Source organism: Talpa occidentalis, unplaced genomic scaffold (assembly GCF_014898055.3).
Source record: "Talpa occidentalis isolate TD23 unplaced genomic scaffold, MPIMG_talOcc4v2.1 talOcc4.9, whole genome shotgun sequence".
NCBI lineage: Eukaryota > Metazoa > Chordata > Mammalia > Eulipotyphla > Talpidae > Talpa > Talpa occidentalis.
The window spans coordinates 36,736,180-36,757,885 of NW_023605305.1; the positions used below are offsets into that span (position 1 = coordinate 36,736,180).

Consider the following 21,706-nt stretch of genomic DNA (forward strand, 5'->3'; position numbering starts at 1 on the left):
GCTATGCTCTCCTACTGGGAAATTGGTATTTTTCCCTAGTAGAGAATGTGGCTTATCTAACATGACATTTCTCTTTTTGTCATGGACACTAGGAGGCTCAAAATTGAAATCTGTGGCTTAAATATGTGGAGATTTCTAAAGGGATTTTATGACCTGGATATCTAGATTCTAAGTCCTCTACTAGAATTGTTTCTTATTCTTTCTATATGTTCACAGATTCTCATTTTCATTTTTTCCCCCTATTGGTAGCAGTTACTTCAAATCATTAGTGAAAGAGATGGGTTTACTCAGGCGGCGAGCACTTTGATTTGTGGCTCCTAGAATTTTGTGGCCTGGCTTACAGTCATCCCAGAGTCTTTCCTTGATAGAGGGGTATGGGATGTGCCCCTTAAGACGTAGGTACTTTTCACCCCAGCTCCTTCCTATTCTACCAGCATGTGACAATGAAGAAGATGAGAGGAAGGTTGTAAAAACTCTGGTTGTAAAAACCTGAAATTTTCCTTTGGTGGGCAAAAAGTCACATTAAAATGAGTGACATGCAGTTGTGTCTGCCCCTGGACCTGCCTGCCACTGTTTTGCCCCCACCAAGGTCTGCAAAGTAGAAGCCCTTACCTTCTCGTACTTAGCGAAGCCCCCCATGACAGCAGGGTCCACAATCCCATTCAGAAGCATGGAGAATGGGTTAATGGGGAGGGTTTCATCATTCTGGTACTGGTTTATCATCATCAAGATCTTCTCGTTGGCCGCAGACATGGTTTCAATGGCATTCTCCAGAGGGCTAATTGCGGTCTGTTGAAAATGAGATTGCAGGAAGAAAAGGCCTTAGCAGGTCGCTTTAAAAATAGATATAATGATTGGTATTGATTTCATTTTGGGGTTGGAATTCAAATGAGGCGATACTCCCCAAGGGACAATAGTGGGCTCTTCCTGCAATTAGTGAGCTCTGGGGGTTGCCTGCTGTCTGTGGAGAGACAGGCTGACTTTCTGCTTAGTGAAAAAGGGATTTCCCTGGGGAGGCAGAGGCAGGAAGTATCAGGTACTTGCTGGGTTTCAGAGACTGGATGCTCCAGGGAGGGTTTTCTCTTCCTATCCCCCAGTGAAAACATGCACCAATTCAAACCATTGCTACTGCTAGTGCATACTGTGTGTGAGGTCCCAACGAGATGTGCATAGCTGGCAATGTGGTCACCCAGCCTGTCCAATAGTGGTCCTTAGCCTGATGCATGAGGTGGTCACTTTGAAGGTAGATTTGGTTTCTGAATCTAGTCAGCTGAGAAAATAAACTAACGCCTCCCCAACATCTCTTAGAAAGCAATAGAAACAGAACACTATCAAATAATAACTGGCAAAAGTATGATTCTTTAAGAGAATGGCCTCTGGAATAGCAAACCAAATAAGGGATCTGTAAACTTTTTTCTGCAAAAGAAACCAGATAGCAAATATTTTAGGCTCCATGGGTCAGGCAGTCTCTGTGGCAACCACTCTGCTTTGTTATCAGAGAGCAAAAGCAGCTACTGGCAATACGTAAATGCATGAGCCCTGTTACTCCACTGAAACTATTTACAAAAATATGTGGCAGGTGGAATCTGACCCATAGACCATTAAGTTTGCTGACCCCTTAACCAAATCTCAGTTCTGTCATGTTTACTTTTTTTCTAGTCGTGTGATCTTAGGCAAGTTTCCTAACTCTTGAGCCTCAGTTGACTCATGGTAAAATGAAGATAAGAAAACCTACTTTGGGAGAGGGATCAGAAGGAGGGAGGGAGGAGCACAGGGGACTGTGGTGATGGTGCACGGGTGAACTGGTGAAGGAAATTCTATGGGGACTACACCTGGGAGGGTTGGGGGGTGGGAAGCGAACATTGTTTAAAAATGAACAATGATGTAAAATATATATATATATATATATATATGTAAATTTAAAAAAAAAGAAAACCTACTTTCAGAAAGTGACTAGTAGCTATTATTATTAACTTTTGTGGGTATTAGGACAGAGAATAGTAATTGTTCTAAGAAGGGAAGACTCATTGGCTGGGTGAGTTGTGGGCCAGAAGGCAGGGTTAAGCAATCCAAGAAAACCTCATGGAGGAAGGGACCTTACATTTTATCATCCAAGAAATGGTGATACTGTGCCTGCCTACTTAAGCATGTAGTAAAGATTAGTTGAAATAATGTGACACTAGCAGAGTTTTTTTGTTTTCAGATTTTTAATGCAACCTGCTAGTTATTATAGCTTCTGGGATATGAGAAGACCAGAGTCAGGCTCTCTAGGCAGATTCTTGGTCATCATTTTAAGCCATTTCCTTATATCCCTATGAAATCCTAGCATTCTGACTCCTTTCCCCTTTTTTTTGGACATTTTTGAAGATGGCTACTCTCTGTAGGGCCAGAGCCCCAGGAATAGACACTCTCTGTCACTCTTACTCTCTCGTCATTCATACATACATGTATACACATGCACATAACTTCACAGAAACATGGCTATACAGTCTTACACACATGCACCCACATGCACCACACACATATATCACATACACGTGCATCCACACATACAACATGTCCACACATACACTGTGAACTTGAGTGGAAGGCTGCTTGGCCAGGTGGGGCTGCCATCCAGATCTCACCAGCTGTAATCTGTGGTCTAGTTTCTTTCCACCCTGCAGGGGCCTTTCTGAGCCCACGTCTAAACTGAGTTCTAAGGAAAATCCATCACGACCACTTGGATGGAGCTTAGCACCACACCTGGATTTTAATAATAGCCTGGCAAGTCTCAAAGACATGGCTTTAAGGCAAGTTATTAAAAATGGAAAGTCCTATTGATTGGCTTTCTTCCTCATTTCTGAAGCTATTTTTGAATCCCCAAATCTTTAGCCTCATTATAACCACAGGAACAGAATGAGAATGACAGTTCCTTTGGATTCACACCTATGGGCGTTAGTGTAGAATGAGGACATAACTGTCAGAGCAGAGTGATGGGGGAGATGTATTTGTGGAAGGCATGCACGTCAGCAGCTGATAACATCTATGATAGTGGTAAAGGACATGGTTCCATTTATTGCTTGCCTCCTGTGTCCCTGCCCATGCCGAGCATGGCAGGTATATACTCTCAGTTACTTCCCCTGCATGAGGGCTGATGGTGACAAAGCTGGGGAGGGATCTTGGGTATTCCTGATTTCAAAGGCAGGCTTCTTCCACCACACATAGGTTAAGCTTTGCTACCAAACTTGCCTTAAACTGACTTCTGGGGCATGGTCAAGCCCTCAGACCTGTAGTTTCTTTCCTAAGCTGTGTCAGTAGAGGTGTGTAGCCCTTGTCCAACCTTTTGTCAGTGGAAAATGCATTATCAGGAGAAAATAATATTTTGGAAACAATGGGGGATGCATCAGCCAAAAGAGAAAGTGATGGTAATGCCTTGCAATCAAGTGGGATTTAATCATCTTAAAAGGCAGTTCCCTCATATCATCTACTTAAATCCTCAGGGATCCTGAGAGCCACACCAGACACACCTTATTATGACATCTGCCTTGTGTAGCTGAACACCTTGGCAGTTAAAGTCCTGACTTTGGGTCTTCTTTCCTCATATGCAAAATAATAGGGTTAGGCATGAAGCAGAAAGGGTTTGCTATTTGGAGATGGATAGGTAGGTAAGCCTACAGAGTTTGATCATTTCACCATCACAAATCCAAATTTTTAAAAAAGTCTAATTCATTTGAGGGAGTTTGCCACAGCTACCAAAATTCCTTGTGGCCTTAATGTGACTGTTTCACATACTTACATTAGCTTCCTGGGAAACTGAAGGTATTTGATTTTATAGCTCTTTCACTAAATGACCTCTAGAGTCCCTTTCAGCTCTGACATTCCATACTTTTGCATCTGTATTCTAAAGATGATGAAAACGAGGGCCCAGAGACACATACAATGTTTGTCTAGCAGCATATAGCTCCTTAGCGACAGAGTTAAATTTGCTCTCAGAGCCCTAGATCAGGGTTCTTTGTGAAGGTGCTTGTTCTCACGACCAAGAACAAAGAAAGGGTCCCCAATAAGCAGAACTTGAATCCCCTCAGAAAACACACATTGTACAAACAGTACTCTAGCTGTGACAATCCATGAAAGAAACAATATGGAATAAGATACAAACTCAGGTAACACAAAAACAAGGGCTTGGAAATAACTCACTTGGTAGGCATTAAACTTTTGCATCTGACATTCTGGGGAACTCAACCAAGGGAGGCTTGTTAGAGCTCAATTCACTCTGGTCAGCTCTTAGGAGGTTTTCCAACCTCCCAGGCTCCAAAGAGGGTATCAGTATAAAAGAAATAAAACAAAAATTCTGAAGATTTCTTTTCTAACTACAGAATCCTTAGTCCACAGAATAAGGTAACTGGTTCCGACATTGTGGGTCTCAGCATATTAATGGACTCACTGATTTACTTAACAAAAATACTTGCACTCCAGTTATGGACCTGGGACCATTATTGATGCTCAGAGATATGGTGGGGAATGAAATAGACAAGTCTCTATCTTTCCCAGGTTCTAGTCTAATATATTTAAAAATAAACACAGGGATAAATTCCATAGTCTATTAGGAGGTGCTAGGTTATTTGGGGAGAAATTCCATAGTGGAGATGAATGGCGCAGGCAGGAGCTTCTGAGCTTGACTACGGTCTGGTAGGGAAGCTGATGAGGAGGCGCTATGCTGAGCACCTCCTAAGGACAGGGCAGAGCCAGGGTCAGTGGTTGAAGGATACAGATGGATAGTGAGTTTCTGATATCTCGATTCAAAAACGGGATTACGGGCCTCCCTGGTAGCTCAAGGGGTTAAGCACCACAATATGAAGGAATCCGCAGCTTCTGCAGCATGAGTTTGATCCCTGGCCATCCAGAGAGCAACCCACATGGTGAAGCAGACCTCTCCTGTCTCGCCTGCTGCTCCCCTCAGCAGTGCATTTCAGTCAGTCTGCCTGTTCTGTTCCCTGCTGTCTTTGGTGAATTTTCTCACCTCCTGCATCTCTGGCCTGTACCCCAGCTCTTGTATGCATAAACAAATAAAGCTTAAAGAAAAAAACAAAAAAAAGAAACAAAACAGGATTACTACTAGTGTGTATTTTACAGGATTTGTGAGAATGAAGTGGGGTAGATGCTATGGAGCCCCTGACCCAGTGCCTGGAACATTTGCAAAAGCAAATACCCCATGATTAAAAGGCATGCATAGTTTCTTCCTTTCCAGGGTACTCCTTATTGCTGGGGTAGACTGAGGGTGTACGGTGAGCCCAGTCCAGGTGCCTGATATGGCAGGTTATTGTCAAACCCCACCTTTTTTTTTTACTAACCTTGAACCACCCACTAACTCACCGTGCACCTCAGTTCTATTCCTCTGTAAAGTGGAAGAGTAACATTTACCTCGCAAGTGTTGTTGAGGGGTTTCAGTGGGCTCATACATATGAACTGTTGAGCACTTGCTCAGCATTCGCTGATATCATCATGATTATATTTCGGCAATTGGCAAAATATAACTGGGAAAGGAGGTTGGAAGGCTACTAGGCTGCTAGGGGACATCCAGGACTGGAGAGAGATTATTTCAATGCTGATAGAAGCTGTAGCACCCACAGGCCGCGTGCCTCCTCTGCTCAGGATCCAGGTCACTCAGTGGAAAAACCAAGACTTTATGGCAGCCTAGGAGGTCTTACATGATGTGGTATCTCAGACTCCTACTGCTCATCCCACCTTGTTCTAATTCAGGTGTAAGCATTTGCTGGCCCCAGAGCCTCTGCACTTGATAGTCCCTTGCTGGAAAGCCCTTCTCTTCAATATCTGCATGAACCCCTCCTTCATGTCCTCCAGGCATTTGCTCCAAAGCCACTTTAGCAGACAGTCTTTTTCTGATCACCCTACTTAAAATAGCAACCCTTCCTCCATCATCTTTCTTTTTTATTTTTCTCAATAGTGGTTATCATCATCTGACATATTATATATTTACTTAGCTTTTTTAGTCTGTCTTCTCACTAGAATGTAAATTTCATTGCAACATCTGCAGCTCTTGGAACAGGGTTTAACATGTGTGAGGTACTCATTAAATATTTGTAGAATGAATAAATCAATAAGACACTCTGAAGAAGTTCCTACTTTGCGGGTTTCTGGATAGCCACCCTGACCTTTCTTCTGTATCCTGGGATCTGCAGGGTTCTAAACTGAGGGCATATTGAGGAATAAAATACTTGTTATCTTCATGAGAGAGTTCAAATGTTTGCATTCTAGCCAGGGCTTGATTCTGTGGCATTTCTTCTATCTGATCCTCAGTTTATCCAGCCATAAAATGGATTCATAGTGGGTTTCTGCAGAGATGCCCAAATGACTGCTGGGTTGAGAGAACTAGAGGGGTGATTCAGTGGGGGGAAGCTCCAGCACTGCTGCACCCAACCACAGCAGTTCCCCATTCACCAACTTTATTATTGAATTTGACGGGGTGGGGAGGTTCATTTGTGAGGAAAAAAAATAGCTAACTGATGCTTTAAAAAAATCTGAAAAAAGTTATCTGATTTAATAAAAAATCTGAAGGCAGATAATGTGGATGCTCCTTCAGGTGCCTTCCTGCACTGGAACTCTGGGGATCCCCAGGTGGTTTTGAACAAAAGTTTATTCCTTTTCCAGTCAGTGGGGTGGTCTTAGGATAGCTGAATCTTATCTGTCAGGAGGGAGGGGCAAGCCCTGAGGGCCTTGGACTCACCTGGGATGTCTGAACCACTTCGAACCAGCGCAAGATCCCTGGAAGCTTGTAGGCAGTCGTGAAGGAGGTTCTCTCAATCCACATGGACTGTCCACCAGTGAGGGATGACAGAGGCAAGAAAGCAAGACACTTAGGAAAGCTGGCTCTCAGAGAAGCTTAGTGGGGACCCAGGCCTTTCATCTACCCCAAATCAGCATGCTGCAAGACCCAGAAACACACTCCCACCTTACCCATAAGAATTCTTTCTCAATGAGAAATTTAGTCTTCCCTAGACATACACCCAGTACATTTTAACCTGTGGCTGAGGAGTCTATCAGTGATGTCAGTTTTGCCTTCTCTGGCTTTGGATCCAATTCTCTTCTGTTCTGAGGTGGTCAGGAGCACCCTCCAATTGACAAAAGTGGCCCAAGGGAATGCTCATTGCTCAAGGTTAGGAGAGATACTCACAGCAAACTCATTCTCAGGGTCGACAGTCCCCTTGCGCACTGGCCTGGAGTAGTGAAACTTTTGCACGTAGTTGGATTTGTAAAAGCTGAAAGACAAGAAGAGGTGGTGGCTCCTGGTAGCATGCCTGACTACTGACACGGAACCTGACCTGACCCTGTACTATCGGGGAAGCCTACTACAGTAACCCTGGCTGGCATAGGCCTTGGTCCAGTACTGAAAATCAGGCTTTTCTTGCAAGGTGAATTAGGAGGTAGACCAGTCTTAAAACCTCATGAGAACAGCGCACCCCTGAGGGCATTTGAGGAGCTGGAATTCTAGCATGAATGCATACAGAGTTGCTTGGGTCATCATTTTCTGTGCCCGCAATCAAAGATCTAGATATACCTCAGGTCATAGCCTAAATACCCACAGGTATCTTCCAAGGATTTCTTTAAGAGTCTCAGTCACACCAAGAATCACTTTTCCTGGATCTCTAGGGAGTTTTCTCATGGGAACAGGATGCTGTGCTAGATATAGAACTACTGTTTGCTTCCCATGGTGGCTGAACAAGGAGCGGCTGAGATCAAAGTCAAGTTACACCTGCTCAGCAATGTGTACTGGGGAAGGCTCTTGGGGGGCACTTCTCCCTGAAGAAAGGGGCCCTTCTCACAAAGGAGCTCCTACTTCCTCGGTCTGGGCCTCCAAGAGGAGAGGTCTTTACTAAGGCACTCAATATGCTATATGGAGGATCTGTGGGGGGATGTGCCAGGCAGCTAGGAGGGGTGCAGCTTTGTGCCCCACAGACCCCTGCCTCGTGGCCTCATCACTGATCTTGTAATCTGATATGAAACAAATTGATACCTGTCTGCATACTGCTTCCTCTAATGTCCTTTATCATTGTCTGAACACATGTATTATCAGTGCATGCCCTTAACAAGTGCTGGAAAGGTGTCCCTTTGGGAGAATGGACTCAGTTTGAGTATTGCCCCTGCTCCTACCTTGCACATCCCTTGCCCAAACAACACTCTCTGTTTGGGGCCACCCTACAAGCAACTTGACCAACAGTATCTGCACATCCAGTTCAACAACTTCATCAACGTTCATGCCCACCCAGGACCCATGTGCTGCAAGGAGAGCCACACCCTTGTCCCTCCCTTCTTTGTCTGGCTCCAGCCTTTTTAGGAGTAGAGCCCAGGGGACTAATTGGCGCTGTTTCTTCTCCCAAGAGGAAAGGGAGAAATAGACTGGTTAAGAAGGAGAGGAAACTAGAAAGGCATGAGGGCCTGTCCTACAACCAGCTCAGTGTGGTAGTCCGATGGGATTTTCGTCCCCTCCCTCCTTCCAGTGAGTCCCAGGTCTTACTTTGTAATCTGGTCAGGCACTTGCTTATTTTTGAAACTGGGGGGTTCATCGTAGACAGGCTGGACGGTGAAGCACTGGATGTCTGGGGTCCTGTGGTTAAGGGTTTACACCATGTGTCTCACAGCCGGGACAGTTCCAAAAGTGACAGTCCTGGCTGAGACTTTCCAGACAGCCCTTCTGGGACCAGGTTTTTACTGAATGACTGACCTCAGGTTGCTGGCTGCTAAGTAGGTCCTCATGAGCAATTAGCAGTCAACTTGGTCTTCATCAGAGCAGCCTGTCACTTGTAAACTCACCCGGGGCTCAGCCTTACTCAGCCTCTGGTAAGAGTTGGTAAGTGGTCTTTAATGATCGTTACTGCTGTTATTATTAACAATAATGCTATCTAATGGATTACAGCTCTTAATCAATTGCAGAGCATGTCTTTCCCTTGTCCTCTTTTGTTTCTCCAATTTTACTGAGCAGTTATTATGTTAATTGTCTCTGCTTCACAGACATGGTCATGAAGGTCAAAGAGGCCAGGCAACTTGTTGAAGTTTGCACACAGTTTGAAAACAGAGTGGAGGTTTGTCCTGGGTCTTTTAAAATGGAGCTTGAAGTTTGTTGACTCTAGATGTTGACTCAGTGTGGCTCTCTGAGCAACAGCGTATGCATTTTCTGAGAGCTTATTAGAAATGAAAATCTCAGACTTTCTCTCAGACCTACCAGGTCAGAGCCTGTAGTTTTATAGAAATCCAAGATGATAAGCTTGGTTCAGTGTGAGAAGCCCCACTTCAGAGTTTCCAAATAGATGTCATTTTACACTCCAAACTCTGAAATTTCAGATTAACTGCCTGTGGCAGGGTTGTAAGGTCCTGTAGGGGTTCAGTAGGAAAGTGTTACATGATTGACTAGTGATGCCTTGGAAATAGGACATAGTAAAGGGGCTGTGTGGGCCAGAGCTTTGTCATGCTTATTCTAGACCTTTATTTATTTCAGACCTTTCAGATAATAAGGCAGCTCAAATGAACCCAGACACTCATCACTAGTCCCATGCCTTAGCCCTGCTTCCCCTTCCTGACTTCCATGGTTTCTTCACCCATTTCTTCTTTAGGTCTCCAAATTCTCTTGTCCCTCTATCCTACCTGCTGACTACCATGCTCCAAAAAATTTTCTGGGCATGATTTCCTGCCACTAAGTTAACACAAACCCCTCTTGTTGGTATTCAAATGCTCAAATATGACTCCAACCTATCCCCAACCAGTATTTGTCGGTGTCCAACAAGTTCTGTTCACTTGGCTTGGAATATTTTTCCACCTGACCATGTCTCCTTCTAGGAAAATGTAGATTACCATCCAGAAACATTCGACTTCCCCTCACTCAGTTCTCATTTCCTTGCTTGCCTTTCCACGACATTTTGTTTGTGCTTAGGAATCTTATCTCTCCAGCTCCCTGCCTTCTCCTTCCCAGGTCCCTCACCACCAGATTGTGACCCTTCTCATGTTAGAGGGTATGCTTCTCTAGCAAAAAGAAATGGACAAAATGTAATCCCAAGTTCAGCTCAGTTTCTTGCTCCCTTCCATGATAAACTCATGCCATATCCCATAAAAACATATTAGGGAAAAGGAGAGAAAAGGAGGCAGGCTAACACAAACGAATAAACCTCACTGGAAGAATTTTATAATATTCAGGAAAACCATTTTCTTTCTCAAATCATATTGTCAAGAGCCTTTTCTAGGAAGAAAACCACTCTGAAGTAAGGTTAAGACAGGAGTTGACAAACTGACCCAAGTCACTTTGACCCAAGTCTGACTCACCACCTGTTCTTATAAGATCCACAGCTAAGAATAGTTTTTATATTTTTAAATGTTTTGGGAAAAGAATATTTTGTGATGTGAAAATTCTATGAAAGTCAAATTTCAGAGTCCATAAATAATGATTTATTGAAACACAGCCACACCCATCTGTTTGTGTATTATCCAGGGCTTCTCTCCCCCTGCAGCAACAATGCTAAGTAGTTGTGACACAGACCATGTGACACACAAAGACTAAAATATTCCCTGTCTGATCCTTTTCAGAAAAGTTTGCCAATTCCTGTTTAGAGAAGGTTTTAGGTCATGTCTATAGTTCTTAACACTTGACTCTGGTCCAAAAGGAGACTCTAAACCCTTCCTGATGGAGCCAGAGACACCAAAGGCCACAGACCACATCCTGGAGGATGAGGCTGGATGCCTCACCATGTGCTGAAGCCATGGCCCAGCCACACATGTGCTCTCTTCCCAAGTTAAAAGGCCACATTGCTGTTCAGCACAAGGATGTCCACTTAGAAGGACCTTCTTACTAATCCTGTGTCTCGCCTGTAACCAAATTCAACATTTGTAACCAGCCAGCCTCTCCAACAGTTGTATTTCCTCCTGCAAATAACCATGGTACAGCAGGCAAGAAGGGCAGGCGAGCATAATGAAAAGGTTACAGATGAATATTTATCACCCAAGGGAAAAATATTTGGATCAAGGTTCAGCAGACTTAGCCGACCAGCCATGCAACCTGTCAGGCCCATTTTAAAGGCTATAACTTAATTTGTGCTAAAGGGTGCAGTGTGGGGAGTCAGGCTGGGTCAATGTGCCCCCTACTCGGCTGTCTTATTCTTGGGTTTATACACTGCTTGCTACCAGGAATCCTGCCTCCTGCCCTGTGAACACCACCCCTCCCACCCCAACCTTTACCCTATCCAGCCTCACTGGTTTCATCTTCGTTTCCCTTGCCCTCCTCTCTGGATCCTCAGAACTGGCTCCCTCCCTGCCTCTATTCTTCTATCCTTTCTCTATGTGTCTATCCTCTTTCTTTTTCTATTTCTCTTGTTTTCTTTGTCTTTCTATTAATCAACAAGTATTTTCAGAGTGTTGGCTTTGTGCCAGGCACTGTGGGATATGGGGGTCACCAAAGTGAACAAAGAAGCAAAGTTTCTGCTCTCATGGAGCTTATGGGCCAGCTTAGGTATACCTTCAAGAAGCACAAAAGTTTGAGACAGATCTCTAAAGCAAGCAAAGGGAGTTTGTGATTAGTGTCATGAAGAGCTCAGAAAAGCCCAGTTAGATAAGGTGGCCAGGGAAGGCCTCATCGAGTCAGGATATGATGCATGAGAAAGGAGCTGGGGAAGGGCATGCCAAGCAGATGGAACAGACACTGCAAAGGCCCAGAGGTGGGAACAGCGGGGCATGTTTTAGAAAAGAAGCAAGGCTAGTGTGGCCAGGAGGGCAGGAGGGAGGGAAGGAAGAGTCAGAGGCGATCACACTGAGAGGCCCACAGGGGTCAGACAGTCTGGCAGGCCTAATCCAAGAGTTTTGATCTTATTTTAAGAGCAATGTGGAGTCATTTCAGTTTTTAGAACCTGTCATGTTCCCTCCTGCTTCAAGGTCTTTGCAAATGACAGTGCCTCCCTCAGTCAGAATGATCTCCCCACCTCCTGCTAATCCTTCAGCAGATCACTCATCTCAAACATCACCTTCCTCAAGGAAGCCTTCCCCGCCCTCCTGGTCACAGCATCCTGCACAATTCTCTCTTGGCATTAACCACATTTTTATAAATACATAGTTAAGGGAGAAAATGGTTGTTCAATGTCTATTTTTTACTTGCCAGACTACAAACTCTCTTAAGATAGGACTGCATTGTGTATGTAATCTCCAGCATCTTGTGCAATATTGGGCTTAAGAGTACTCATTGCATGAATGAATGACCCAATCACTGCAATATTTAGATTTCTGAAATGGGTAGTTTGGATCCAATTAGACACTAGATAGGAACCACCGCAGAGCTTCTGGCAGGGACCCTGAGTGCTCAGAGGGGGCTCTGTGGGCTGAAATCCCTACAGGGCTGCCATTGCCTAGCCCTCAGCAGGCCTTCTCCAAGGATACACTGGCCTGGGGCATTCTTCACATCATCCCCAGGTGTGGAGGTTGTGTTCATCTTCTCTGCGTTGGGGAACTGGCTCATCAGCTGCATCTGGAAATCTTCTCTTCGTTCATACTCCTTCCCTCTGTAGATGAAAACTTTGTTCTGCAGAAAAATGACCCCCATGAGAGATCCAAGACCCAAGCTTAGAAGACAGGATCCAAGCAATGCTGAGAGACTTGAGGAAAGAACACGGGGTGACTGGCTTTCTAGGTGGGTGCACCACTTCTTTAATAAGATTGGTTCTAAAGGGAGAAAAAATCATGGATGCTGAGAACGTCTTCAAGACATGCTATGTACAGCTTCCAGAAAAATCCCTCACTTAACTTTCACTGTGTCACATCCACGCTCCCCAACAGAGGATCGCAAAATTCCCCCCATGCCTTTAATAGGTCAGGCATGCTGGGCAGGACCAGCATCTGGTTTCTTCATCACTTGATTCCTGGCCCTCACTCCACTGGAAGCATACACTTTACCCTTCTTTGAAACTAAACTCTAGACAAGGAATTTTCAACTGGAAGAGGGATGGTTTTGCCTCATAAGGGACTCTGACAATGACTGGAGATATTGGTTGTTATAACTCGGGGAGGGCCACTATTGGAACCCAGTGGATAGAGGCCTGGCTGCTGTTAAACAGCCTCTAATACACAAGACAGCCCTGCCATGGAGAGGACATTCTGGTCCAAAATGTCACACTACTGAGGTTGAAAACTCTGTTCTAGACATATCCATACCATCTGCACTGCCTCTAATGGCTACAAGTGCTTCTGCCCAAACCCACAGCTGTCACCTCTATATATCAGTGCTGTCAAATTTGGCCAGATCATTGCAGGGGCCTCGGAGACTTAACAGTTCAGATTCCCAGCCTTTACTCCAGACATGCTGAAATGGAAGCTACAGTAGGGCCCAGAAATGTATTTGAAACATGTTTCCCTGGAGATTCTGGTTTGTGAAATCATCACCATTTCACTAAGGAGACCTACACTATCTAGCCCTCTGCTCATGGTGCTTACTACCAGCTCACTCTAACTCCATATGATTGGTAACGGTGAGGAATTTATCTACCTTTGACTAGGTGGGGAATCAGGAGAGGTCAGAGTTCAGGTTTACTATTTCTTTCATCTCCCTGACCTCAGAAATGAACCTGAAGCTCACAAACCAGGTGACCTAATTCAACTCTGCACCTTGAGTGAATTCTGAAACTGTGCTTGGGGACCCTCAAGAGTCCCCAAGACCCTCTCAGGATCTTGCAAAAACAAAAATCTTTTTCATAATAAAGCTAAGCTGTTATTTCCCTTGATCATTCTCATTCTCTCATGAGTATAGAGTTGGAGTTTTCTAGAGGTTGCATAACATAAGATATCGAAGCAGCCTGAATGCAGAAGCATATAGGAAACTGACAGTCTGTTCTTAATCCAGAACTGTGAAACAATTCCATTCTTTGCACAATATTTTTAATTGGATTATATGGCAGTTCTTCCTAAAGATCCAACTGATATTAACAAACCATGAGTTTATTATTGTTATTTTAAATAAATTATTATTTTAAATAAAAATGCCATTTTAAATAAATATTTTAAAATGTTCTTAGTTTTAATTTGGAATATGGTAAATATTGATAGAGTCTACAATGCAGAAGTTTTGAGGGAAACCTTGATAATTTTTAAGATCGAAAAGGGGTCCTGAGACTAGAAGGTCTGAGAATGAGATTGGTTGCTCTATAGTGAGTACCAACTAGCAGAGTCCTTCTGGCCTCTCTTTGAACTCCCTCAGTCTAGTGATGGGGAGCTCACTAGTCTATAAGGCACCACTGGGTGTTGTATATTTAGAAAAATAAGGAGAGGGTAGTGGTGGTGGTGATGATGGAGGAGGCTGGAGAGTGAGCTGGCAGTGGGGGCTGATATGGGACAGTGGAGAATAGCCGCTGAGCATGAGCAGGTCCTCAAAGCACAGCCAGTGGACATACCAGTGCCCTCCACCCCAGCCCATGTCTGGGTCACCCACAAACTCACCCGCAGAAAGGAGGGGAATCCCTGGCCATAGTACCCGACAGCAAAGTAGTCTGGCTTGGGCCTGAGGATTTTCATGATGTTCTCATAGAATTTTGACTGCTGATTCTGAAAGGAAAAAACTCCTGGCATGTAACAACACAGATGTGCATCAAAGACATATTGAACTCTGAGAGGGCATGGTGAAGAAATGTTCTACATACCAGAACCAAAGTGCTAAGTGCACATATTTGCACACTCTTCCTGCACCAGCTTATATATTGTCATCCTCTTAATAACCCTGGAAGTATCGTACTTCCAGTTTGCAGATAAAGAAATGGCATCTGACAGTGCAGTCAGTGAGCATGGAACTGACCTAGCCACCTAGGCAGGGTCCTCACCAGGAACATGCACACCCAGGCACATGTTTACAAAGGATCTGTGGCTGGGTAGAGTCTCTGGATATAGGTATCTACCTGTATAGTCACCCCTAATACATTTCCTCAACTCTAAGAGTTGTGCGTTTTTCACATTTTCACATCTCTGAAAACAGTTTGCATCTTATTTTATAACTGATGGCATCTTATGACTGCTATTTGCCAGATAGAAATCATGATATGGTACATTCAAGAGTGGTGTGCTTTACAAAGATATTTTATATCTGAAACAATCTAAAAGCTAAATGGGCTTGGACCTGGATCCATTCTATGTGACCTGGGTTTGGTGCATGGATGTGGTGCAAGAATATGCCCTGGGTATGTTTGTGTGTGTGCATGGATCTGTGACTGTTAGGTAGTGTCTCTAGATATAGATACATTCCTGTGTAGTCACCCTGTGTATGTGCATGAACACACATTTAGAAAGCACAAGTCCCTCCCCATCCACACATGAATATATAGTGGATATATATTCATGGGACAGATGCAGGTGTGTTTGCATCACCTTAGGACACTATATCCCACACCCAAGCCCCTTCCCTCTCCTCTAAATAAAAGCTCTAAATCCTCTTCCAACATTTTGACTTTTATTAAAGTTCCTGCTAACAGCTGGACTGGCCTCTGGAAATGGACTAAGACAGGGTCGTAGGGCCCTTGCTCTCAGACAACCAGGACATGTGTGGGGGTATGTGAGTGGGGGAAGCAGAGAAAAAAATTGGGTATTCTCTTTGCAGAGGCCACTGCCTCTCCAAGCCCTGGCCTCTGTGGCATAGGCAGGATAGGCTTCTCCCCACCAAATCATGAGCATGGAGGAGCCAATGGGGAATGGCCAGATGGGGAGGATTTTAATGTGATTTATCCGTTAATCAGAAAGCACAAATTTGTGTTTTTATTAATTGGCTCAGTGATTTGTGGGAATTTTACTGCAAATGTAGCACAGTGTTTATTGGGTACGCAGCAGCAGCAGCCCCAGTGCCAAGCAGGTACTTAACATTCCATTGGAAGAACTGTCCCTGATGAGTTTCCCCAGAATGCCTCCTTTTGGAAATAGTCCCCTCTGGGAGGGAAACGCTCTGCACAACCTTCTCAGCCAAGTCTTCTTTCCATTCTTTTCCTGCTGTCCTAGCTTGCCTGGCCTCCTGCACGCCCTCTCCCCCAGCCTCTCTGGTGGACTGAGACCTGAGCACCAGCCCAAGGGAATTCGGTCTCTGATGCCTTACCAGGTTCTGGCTTAGCAGTTGATAGTCGAAGATCTCCATCTCATACTGTTGCGCCAGCTCCTTGCACAGGCTGATGGCCTCTTCCCACATCTGCAGAAAGTCATGAGACAAAGGTCAGCGTGCACATGCAGGTTTGAGGAATGTTTGCCAAAGAAGGGATCCTGGCAGGCTCTGCCTTCTGGGTCTAAGCTATAGCCCCGTTCTGGTTCAGACCTTGTACCATGCATGGGGAACCCCTGCTTCCAGGGGAGGACTCTTCCTCTGCTTCTCGCCTGATATTCCTGATCAAGAATGGGGTAGCCATAGACTAGGCTGAACACCTGGTTTACATGGTTTACATGCTTTCTAGATCTTCACAACCTTGCTTGAGAGGTGGTAATAGCTTCTGCATTTACCAGGTGAGAAATGTAAAGTCATAGAAGCAAAGCTACCGCCCCAGTAGAAAGCAGGGTGAAGATGTCCAACTGGTATTACCTGTGACCTTGCTCTCAATCCTCTGCCTTATATGTGCTACAGAAATGAAGCTTTGCCTCCCTCAGCTTTCCTGTGGGTAGGTGAGGCAGAGAGGTGTTCCCTTGATTTTTCAAAGAGAAACTGTTCATAGAGAATATACAGGTGAATTAAGGTCAGAGAATCTCTGGAAACAGAGTTGGAGTCAGATTCTAGTTCTCCTGATATTCACACTTATGATGTCTCCACTCTGCAATCCTATCTTTCTTTGGTCAACCTCCCTCCCTCTCTCCTTGCTTCCCCTTCTCCTCCTTCTCGCCCTTCCTTCCCTCCTACCTTCCTTCCCTTCTCTTTTCCTTGCTCTTTATCTCTGTTGTAAGAACATATAACATAGGATCTACCCTCCTTACACATATTTTAAAAAATATTTATTTTTTTGGGCCTCCCTGGTGGCGCAATAGGTTGAGCACAGCACTGTGGAGCTGTCCACAGCCTTTGTAGCGCCAGTTCGATTCCCGGCTGGCCAGGGAGAATCCCACGTGGCGAAGAGGACCTCTCCTGCCTCGCCCGCTGCTCCCCTCAGCAGTGCTTTCAGTCTGTCTGCCTGTTCTGCTCTCTGCTCTGTCTCTGGTGAATTCTCTCACCCTCCCACGACTCTGGCCTTTACCCCAGCTCTTTAATAAATAAAAATAAATCTTTAAAAAAAAAGTATATATATATATATTTATTTTTTTGAGATTTTTAAAAAAAAGATTTATTTATTTATTTATTTATTTATTTATTTATATTATATTTATTTATACAAGCACTGGGTACAGTCAGAAGCGCGGGAGGGTGAGGGAATTCACCAGAGCAAGAGCGGGGAGCAGAGCAGGCAGAAGGACCGAAGTACACTGCTGAGGGGAGCAGCGGGTGGCAGGAGAGGTCTGCGCGCCATGCAGGACCCTCCTCTGGTGGCCGGGGAGCAGCGGGGGATCGAACCAGTGCTGCAGAGGCTGCAGGCAGCTTCGCAACCCAGCGCTCAACCGCTGCGCCACCAGGGGAGGCCCTATTTTTTTGAGATTTTTAAGAGCACAACACAGCATTGTTAACCATAGGCCCAGTACTGTGCAACAGATCTCTAAAACTCATTCATGTTACACAACTGAAACGATATGCCCATCACTTCTTTTTTTTAAAAAGACCTGTTTATTTATTTATTTATTTATTTATTTATGGATAGAAGAACTGGGTGTACGGTAGAGGTGCAGGGGAGCAGAGAAGGCAGATTTACAGAAACACTCTGCTAAAGGGAGCAGCTGGCAAGACAGGAGAGGTCTGCAGTGCCATATGTGGGTTAGCTCCCTGGGGAGGGATTGAAGTCAGGCCGTCATGGTGATAGCGCTGAGACTTACCCACTACACCACCAGGGATGCTCTACCCATCACTTCTTAATGGGTATGTGAGTCTCTTTTCCATTTTTAAAAAAGTCTAGAAAGATAAATTCTGGACACAGGGGATGCTTTTCCTCTGTTATGTCTTAGCTGAAGCCAATAGACCATACCACCATCTTAGATTGAAGGGGTCCAGAACCTCTTCAGGGAGGCGGAGTGGGTTGGAAAACTGACAATCCTCGGGACACTCACTACATTTCACTTTCAGTTTAAAATGGAAAATGCACCTAAATGGAGAAGCTGGGGGAGGTGGGGGAGGAGAGAGAGGAGGTTGCCAAAATGCAGTGTGTGCTTTGTAGCAAAAGTGCTCTCTCTGCATCCAGGCATAAAAATAAATAAAAGCAAGTGCAGAGTGAGGCTGTAAACCCATGGACAGCTTAGTGAGCATCATAAAAATGCTTTATGTGCCTGGAGGAACTAAGTTCTTGTGCCAAGTTGGGCTAGGGATTTCTCTTCAGCTTGAACAAGAAAATGGTGGTAATGCCCCTAGGTTGGACCAGGGAGCTATATGGTTGAAGTGAAGGTCTTTGCCAACTTTCCATTATGATATGCCAGAAATGTGCTCCCCATGTTTTAAAAGACCAGGAAGGGAGCAGAATGGGAATCAGAAATTTTCTACCAGGTCTGCCCTAATGGAACAGTAACCCATGTCTCTGAGTCTCATATATCCATTTGAGTACCTGCTGATTTCTAAGCATTGTAAGGTATGCAGTGATGGAGCACATATACAGAGGACAAGACACAGTTTCTGCTTTCACTAAACCTAAGCAGGTAAAGTAAACATAAATAAAGTAATAGCTGGGTTTTGAGGGATGTAGAGGAGTTTACCAGGTGCTGACAGATGGGCTGATGGAGTAGAAACCCATTATTTATATATGGAACAATAAGTTTTCATTGCTTCCATGTGGAGAAAGGAAATTAAAACTTAAGGACTGCTAAGGAGTTTGGGCTTCATTGTAAAAGCTTCCAGAGCAGTGCTTTCACACTGCACTGTACCTATCTGCTCCCTCCTCTCTGCTCCCAAAGTATCTTGGCACCACCCTGTTCCCTCCTCACCTCCACAGTGACTGTATACCACAAGGAAATGTGCAAAAATGAAATCATGGTTGGCATGTCTGTTTAGCCAACTAAAGGTAAGCTTCTTTAGGCTGGGATCATGCCTTTTTTCTTCTCTGCTCTGACTTGAAGTCTAGCAGGAAGGGGGCCCTAGGGATGGCAGGATCTCTGCCCTCAAGGGGCTTATAATGGTAAATTATATGAACAGTGTTCTCCAACTTCTCTCAGTTCTTGGGAATTTACAAGCCCTTTCACAGACGTTACCTCATTTTATCTTTCTAGGGAAGGTGAGGAGATCAGACTAAGACAGATGCAATGAGCTGCAGTGACAGGATAGACCAGAATTAAATGTTAAATACTGTTTTAATGAACTGTGAGAGGCCTTGCAATTCAAAGGAAGGAAGGACTCTAAGTAATCAGAAGACTCAAGAAAGGCTGAATGGGGGCCTCCCTGGTGGCGCAGCGGTTGAGCACTGTGTTGCGAAGCTGCCCGCAGCCTCTGCGGCGCCAGTTCGATCCCCGGCTGCTCCCCGGCCACCAGAGGAGGGTCCCACATGGCGCGCAGACCTCTCCTGCCGCCCGCTGCTCCCCTCAGCAGTGTACTTCGGTCCTTCTGCCTGCTCTGCTCCCCGCTCTGGCTCTGGTGAATTCTCTCACCCTCCCGCGCTTCTGACTGTACCCAGTGCATGTATAAACAAAACAAACAAATAAACAAACAAATAAAACATGCCTCTATTAAAAAAAAAATAAAAAAAAAAATTGAAATTAAAAAAAAAAAAAAAAAAGAAAGGCTGAATGGACAAATGGGCCCATCAACTGCGCCCTTGAAGGTGGAGAGGGTAATAATGATGACAGTTAAACTTAACAAAATATTGATGTATACCAGGTCCTATGCTAGGGGCCCAGCATGCACTTTCTCTTTTAATGTTTGCAATACAGCTAGGAAGTGGCTACTATTGGTATCTCACTATTATGGGTAGGGAGTTGGGGTCTGTGAGGCCAAGGGAACTGTAGGTCATAAAGGAATAGGACTTGAAATCCATGCCAGTCTGGCACCAAAGCCTGGTAATTTAGCTGCCACATCATGTCTCCTACAGCTCGTATTGGTCTTTCTAGAAGGTCCACTAGAGACTGGAAGATAGGCAACAGCTGGTCTGACCAATCTCCTGACCAAACCCAACTAAGCATCGTGTCCTTGTTGTTTGAGGTCAGTGACGGCACCACAATGTCATGTGCATATTCAATCTTATCATTTGTTCAGCATGTAGTTATTGGACCTTGCATGTTAGGTACTTTGCCAGTCATTGGTTATTTAATAGTGGAAAAGTTTCTCTGTGCTTGTGGCATTCTAAAGAAGGGAGACAGACAAATGAACAAGTGAAAACAAAATAATGAAAGTGGTGTCTGAGAGTGACAGGTGTTTTGATGAGACCATGAGGGTGATTCAGGGAAGGGGTGATGCTCTTCTGGGTGTCCAGAGAAGGTCTGCTTGAGATTGTGATAGCCAAACAAAGCCCTAAGTTATAAGAAGGAGGTGTCCATGGAAACAATGGGAGAGGAATGTTCCAAGCTGGGAAAAGCAAGTGCAAAACACTTGGCATAGAGCATGCATACAAGAGGGAAAATGTCAGGGATGAAATTAGAGCAGTTAGGCGATAGCTCATGTGAGTCCCCCCAGGTCATACAAAGAATTGTGGAACTTAATTTTAAGTGGAGTTAGAGAGCCATTGAGGTGATTATAAGCAGAAGAATAGCAATGATCCAACATTTGTTTTATGATACCCTGTTTCCTATGTGGAAGGAGATGTGTTGGGGACAATGGAGGAAATAGAATCTGCTTAGGAACCACTGAATGTCCAGTGAGAGCAATGTTGATGCCTTGAATGGAGGCAGAGAGAAGATGGAAAGAATTGATCAGATTTAGGATTGGGAGGAAGGAGAATTGGGTGTATAAGGTAGGAGAAGATGGTCCTCCCCACAGTCAGGGTCTCCACAGGCAGGAGAACAGGAACAATTTACCTTTCCTTTGTCGAAGTAGCTTATGATGGTCTCATAGAGGGTCCCCTTCAGATGTCGATGGGTCTGGGGATACTGCAGGCCGGTCTGCATGACCTGTGATGCACACTGCTCTTCAGACCACTGCAGAGAGAGGACATGCAGAGTCACCTGGAGCCTAGAGATTGGCTAGGGAAGGTGTTTTTCCCACTGATGAGGAGCAGAAGTCCTGTAATGTCCTCCCAACCCGGCCTGCCAGCTTCCTACCACCCTCAGTGTCAGCAATTAGAGAGTTTCTGGTCTACAGCTTCCTGATTTTGGCCAGGTCATGCTTATTTGACTCTATTGTTTTGTTAATGTGATTTGTAGGGATTTTCTCTGAACCCCTGTGGGACATGGTCCTAGCTCTTCAAAAGCTAAAGGAAATGCTTTTGATTTCATCCAGCTACAGCATTGTTTTCAAGAGAAGGAAAACAGCTCACTCACTGGGATTGCTAACAATTCATAGTTGATGTTTTGGGTGTTATATAAAATAGTTTGGATGTTATATAAAGCCTGAAGATAAACCTCAGGGGGTTACTGTTGCTACGAAATGTGAAGGTCATTCAAAACCTTATGTGACCAGGCGAAGCACTGCTGAAAAATAATCTGCCAGGTCAAGAGTTTGGGGATACAAAGAATA

At 44.7% G+C, this 21,706-nt stretch overlaps 1 protein-coding gene across 1 annotated transcript in view; it reads right to left on the reverse strand.

Annotated features, from left to right (window-relative positions):
- The window catches only part of DOCK2 (dedicator of cytokinesis 2), a 395,355-nt gene that overhangs the window by 12,607 nt on the left and 361,042 nt on the right, over positions 1-21,706 (reverse strand). Inside the window, exons 38-45 of the mRNA XM_054691629.1 lie at positions 21,049-21,168; positions 16,091-16,180; positions 14,458-14,562; positions 12,409-12,550; positions 8,516-8,597; positions 7,175-7,259; positions 6,728-6,814; positions 613-789 (exon numbers count right to left, since the gene is read on the reverse strand). Of these exons, the coding sequence (XP_054547604.1) occupies positions 613-789; positions 6,728-6,814; positions 7,175-7,259; positions 8,516-8,597; positions 12,409-12,550; positions 14,458-14,562; positions 16,091-16,180; positions 21,049-21,168 (888 nt within the window). The remainder of the gene's footprint in view (positions 1-612; positions 790-6,727; positions 6,815-7,174; positions 7,260-8,515; positions 8,598-12,408; positions 12,551-14,457; positions 14,563-16,090; positions 16,181-21,048; positions 21,169-21,706) is intronic.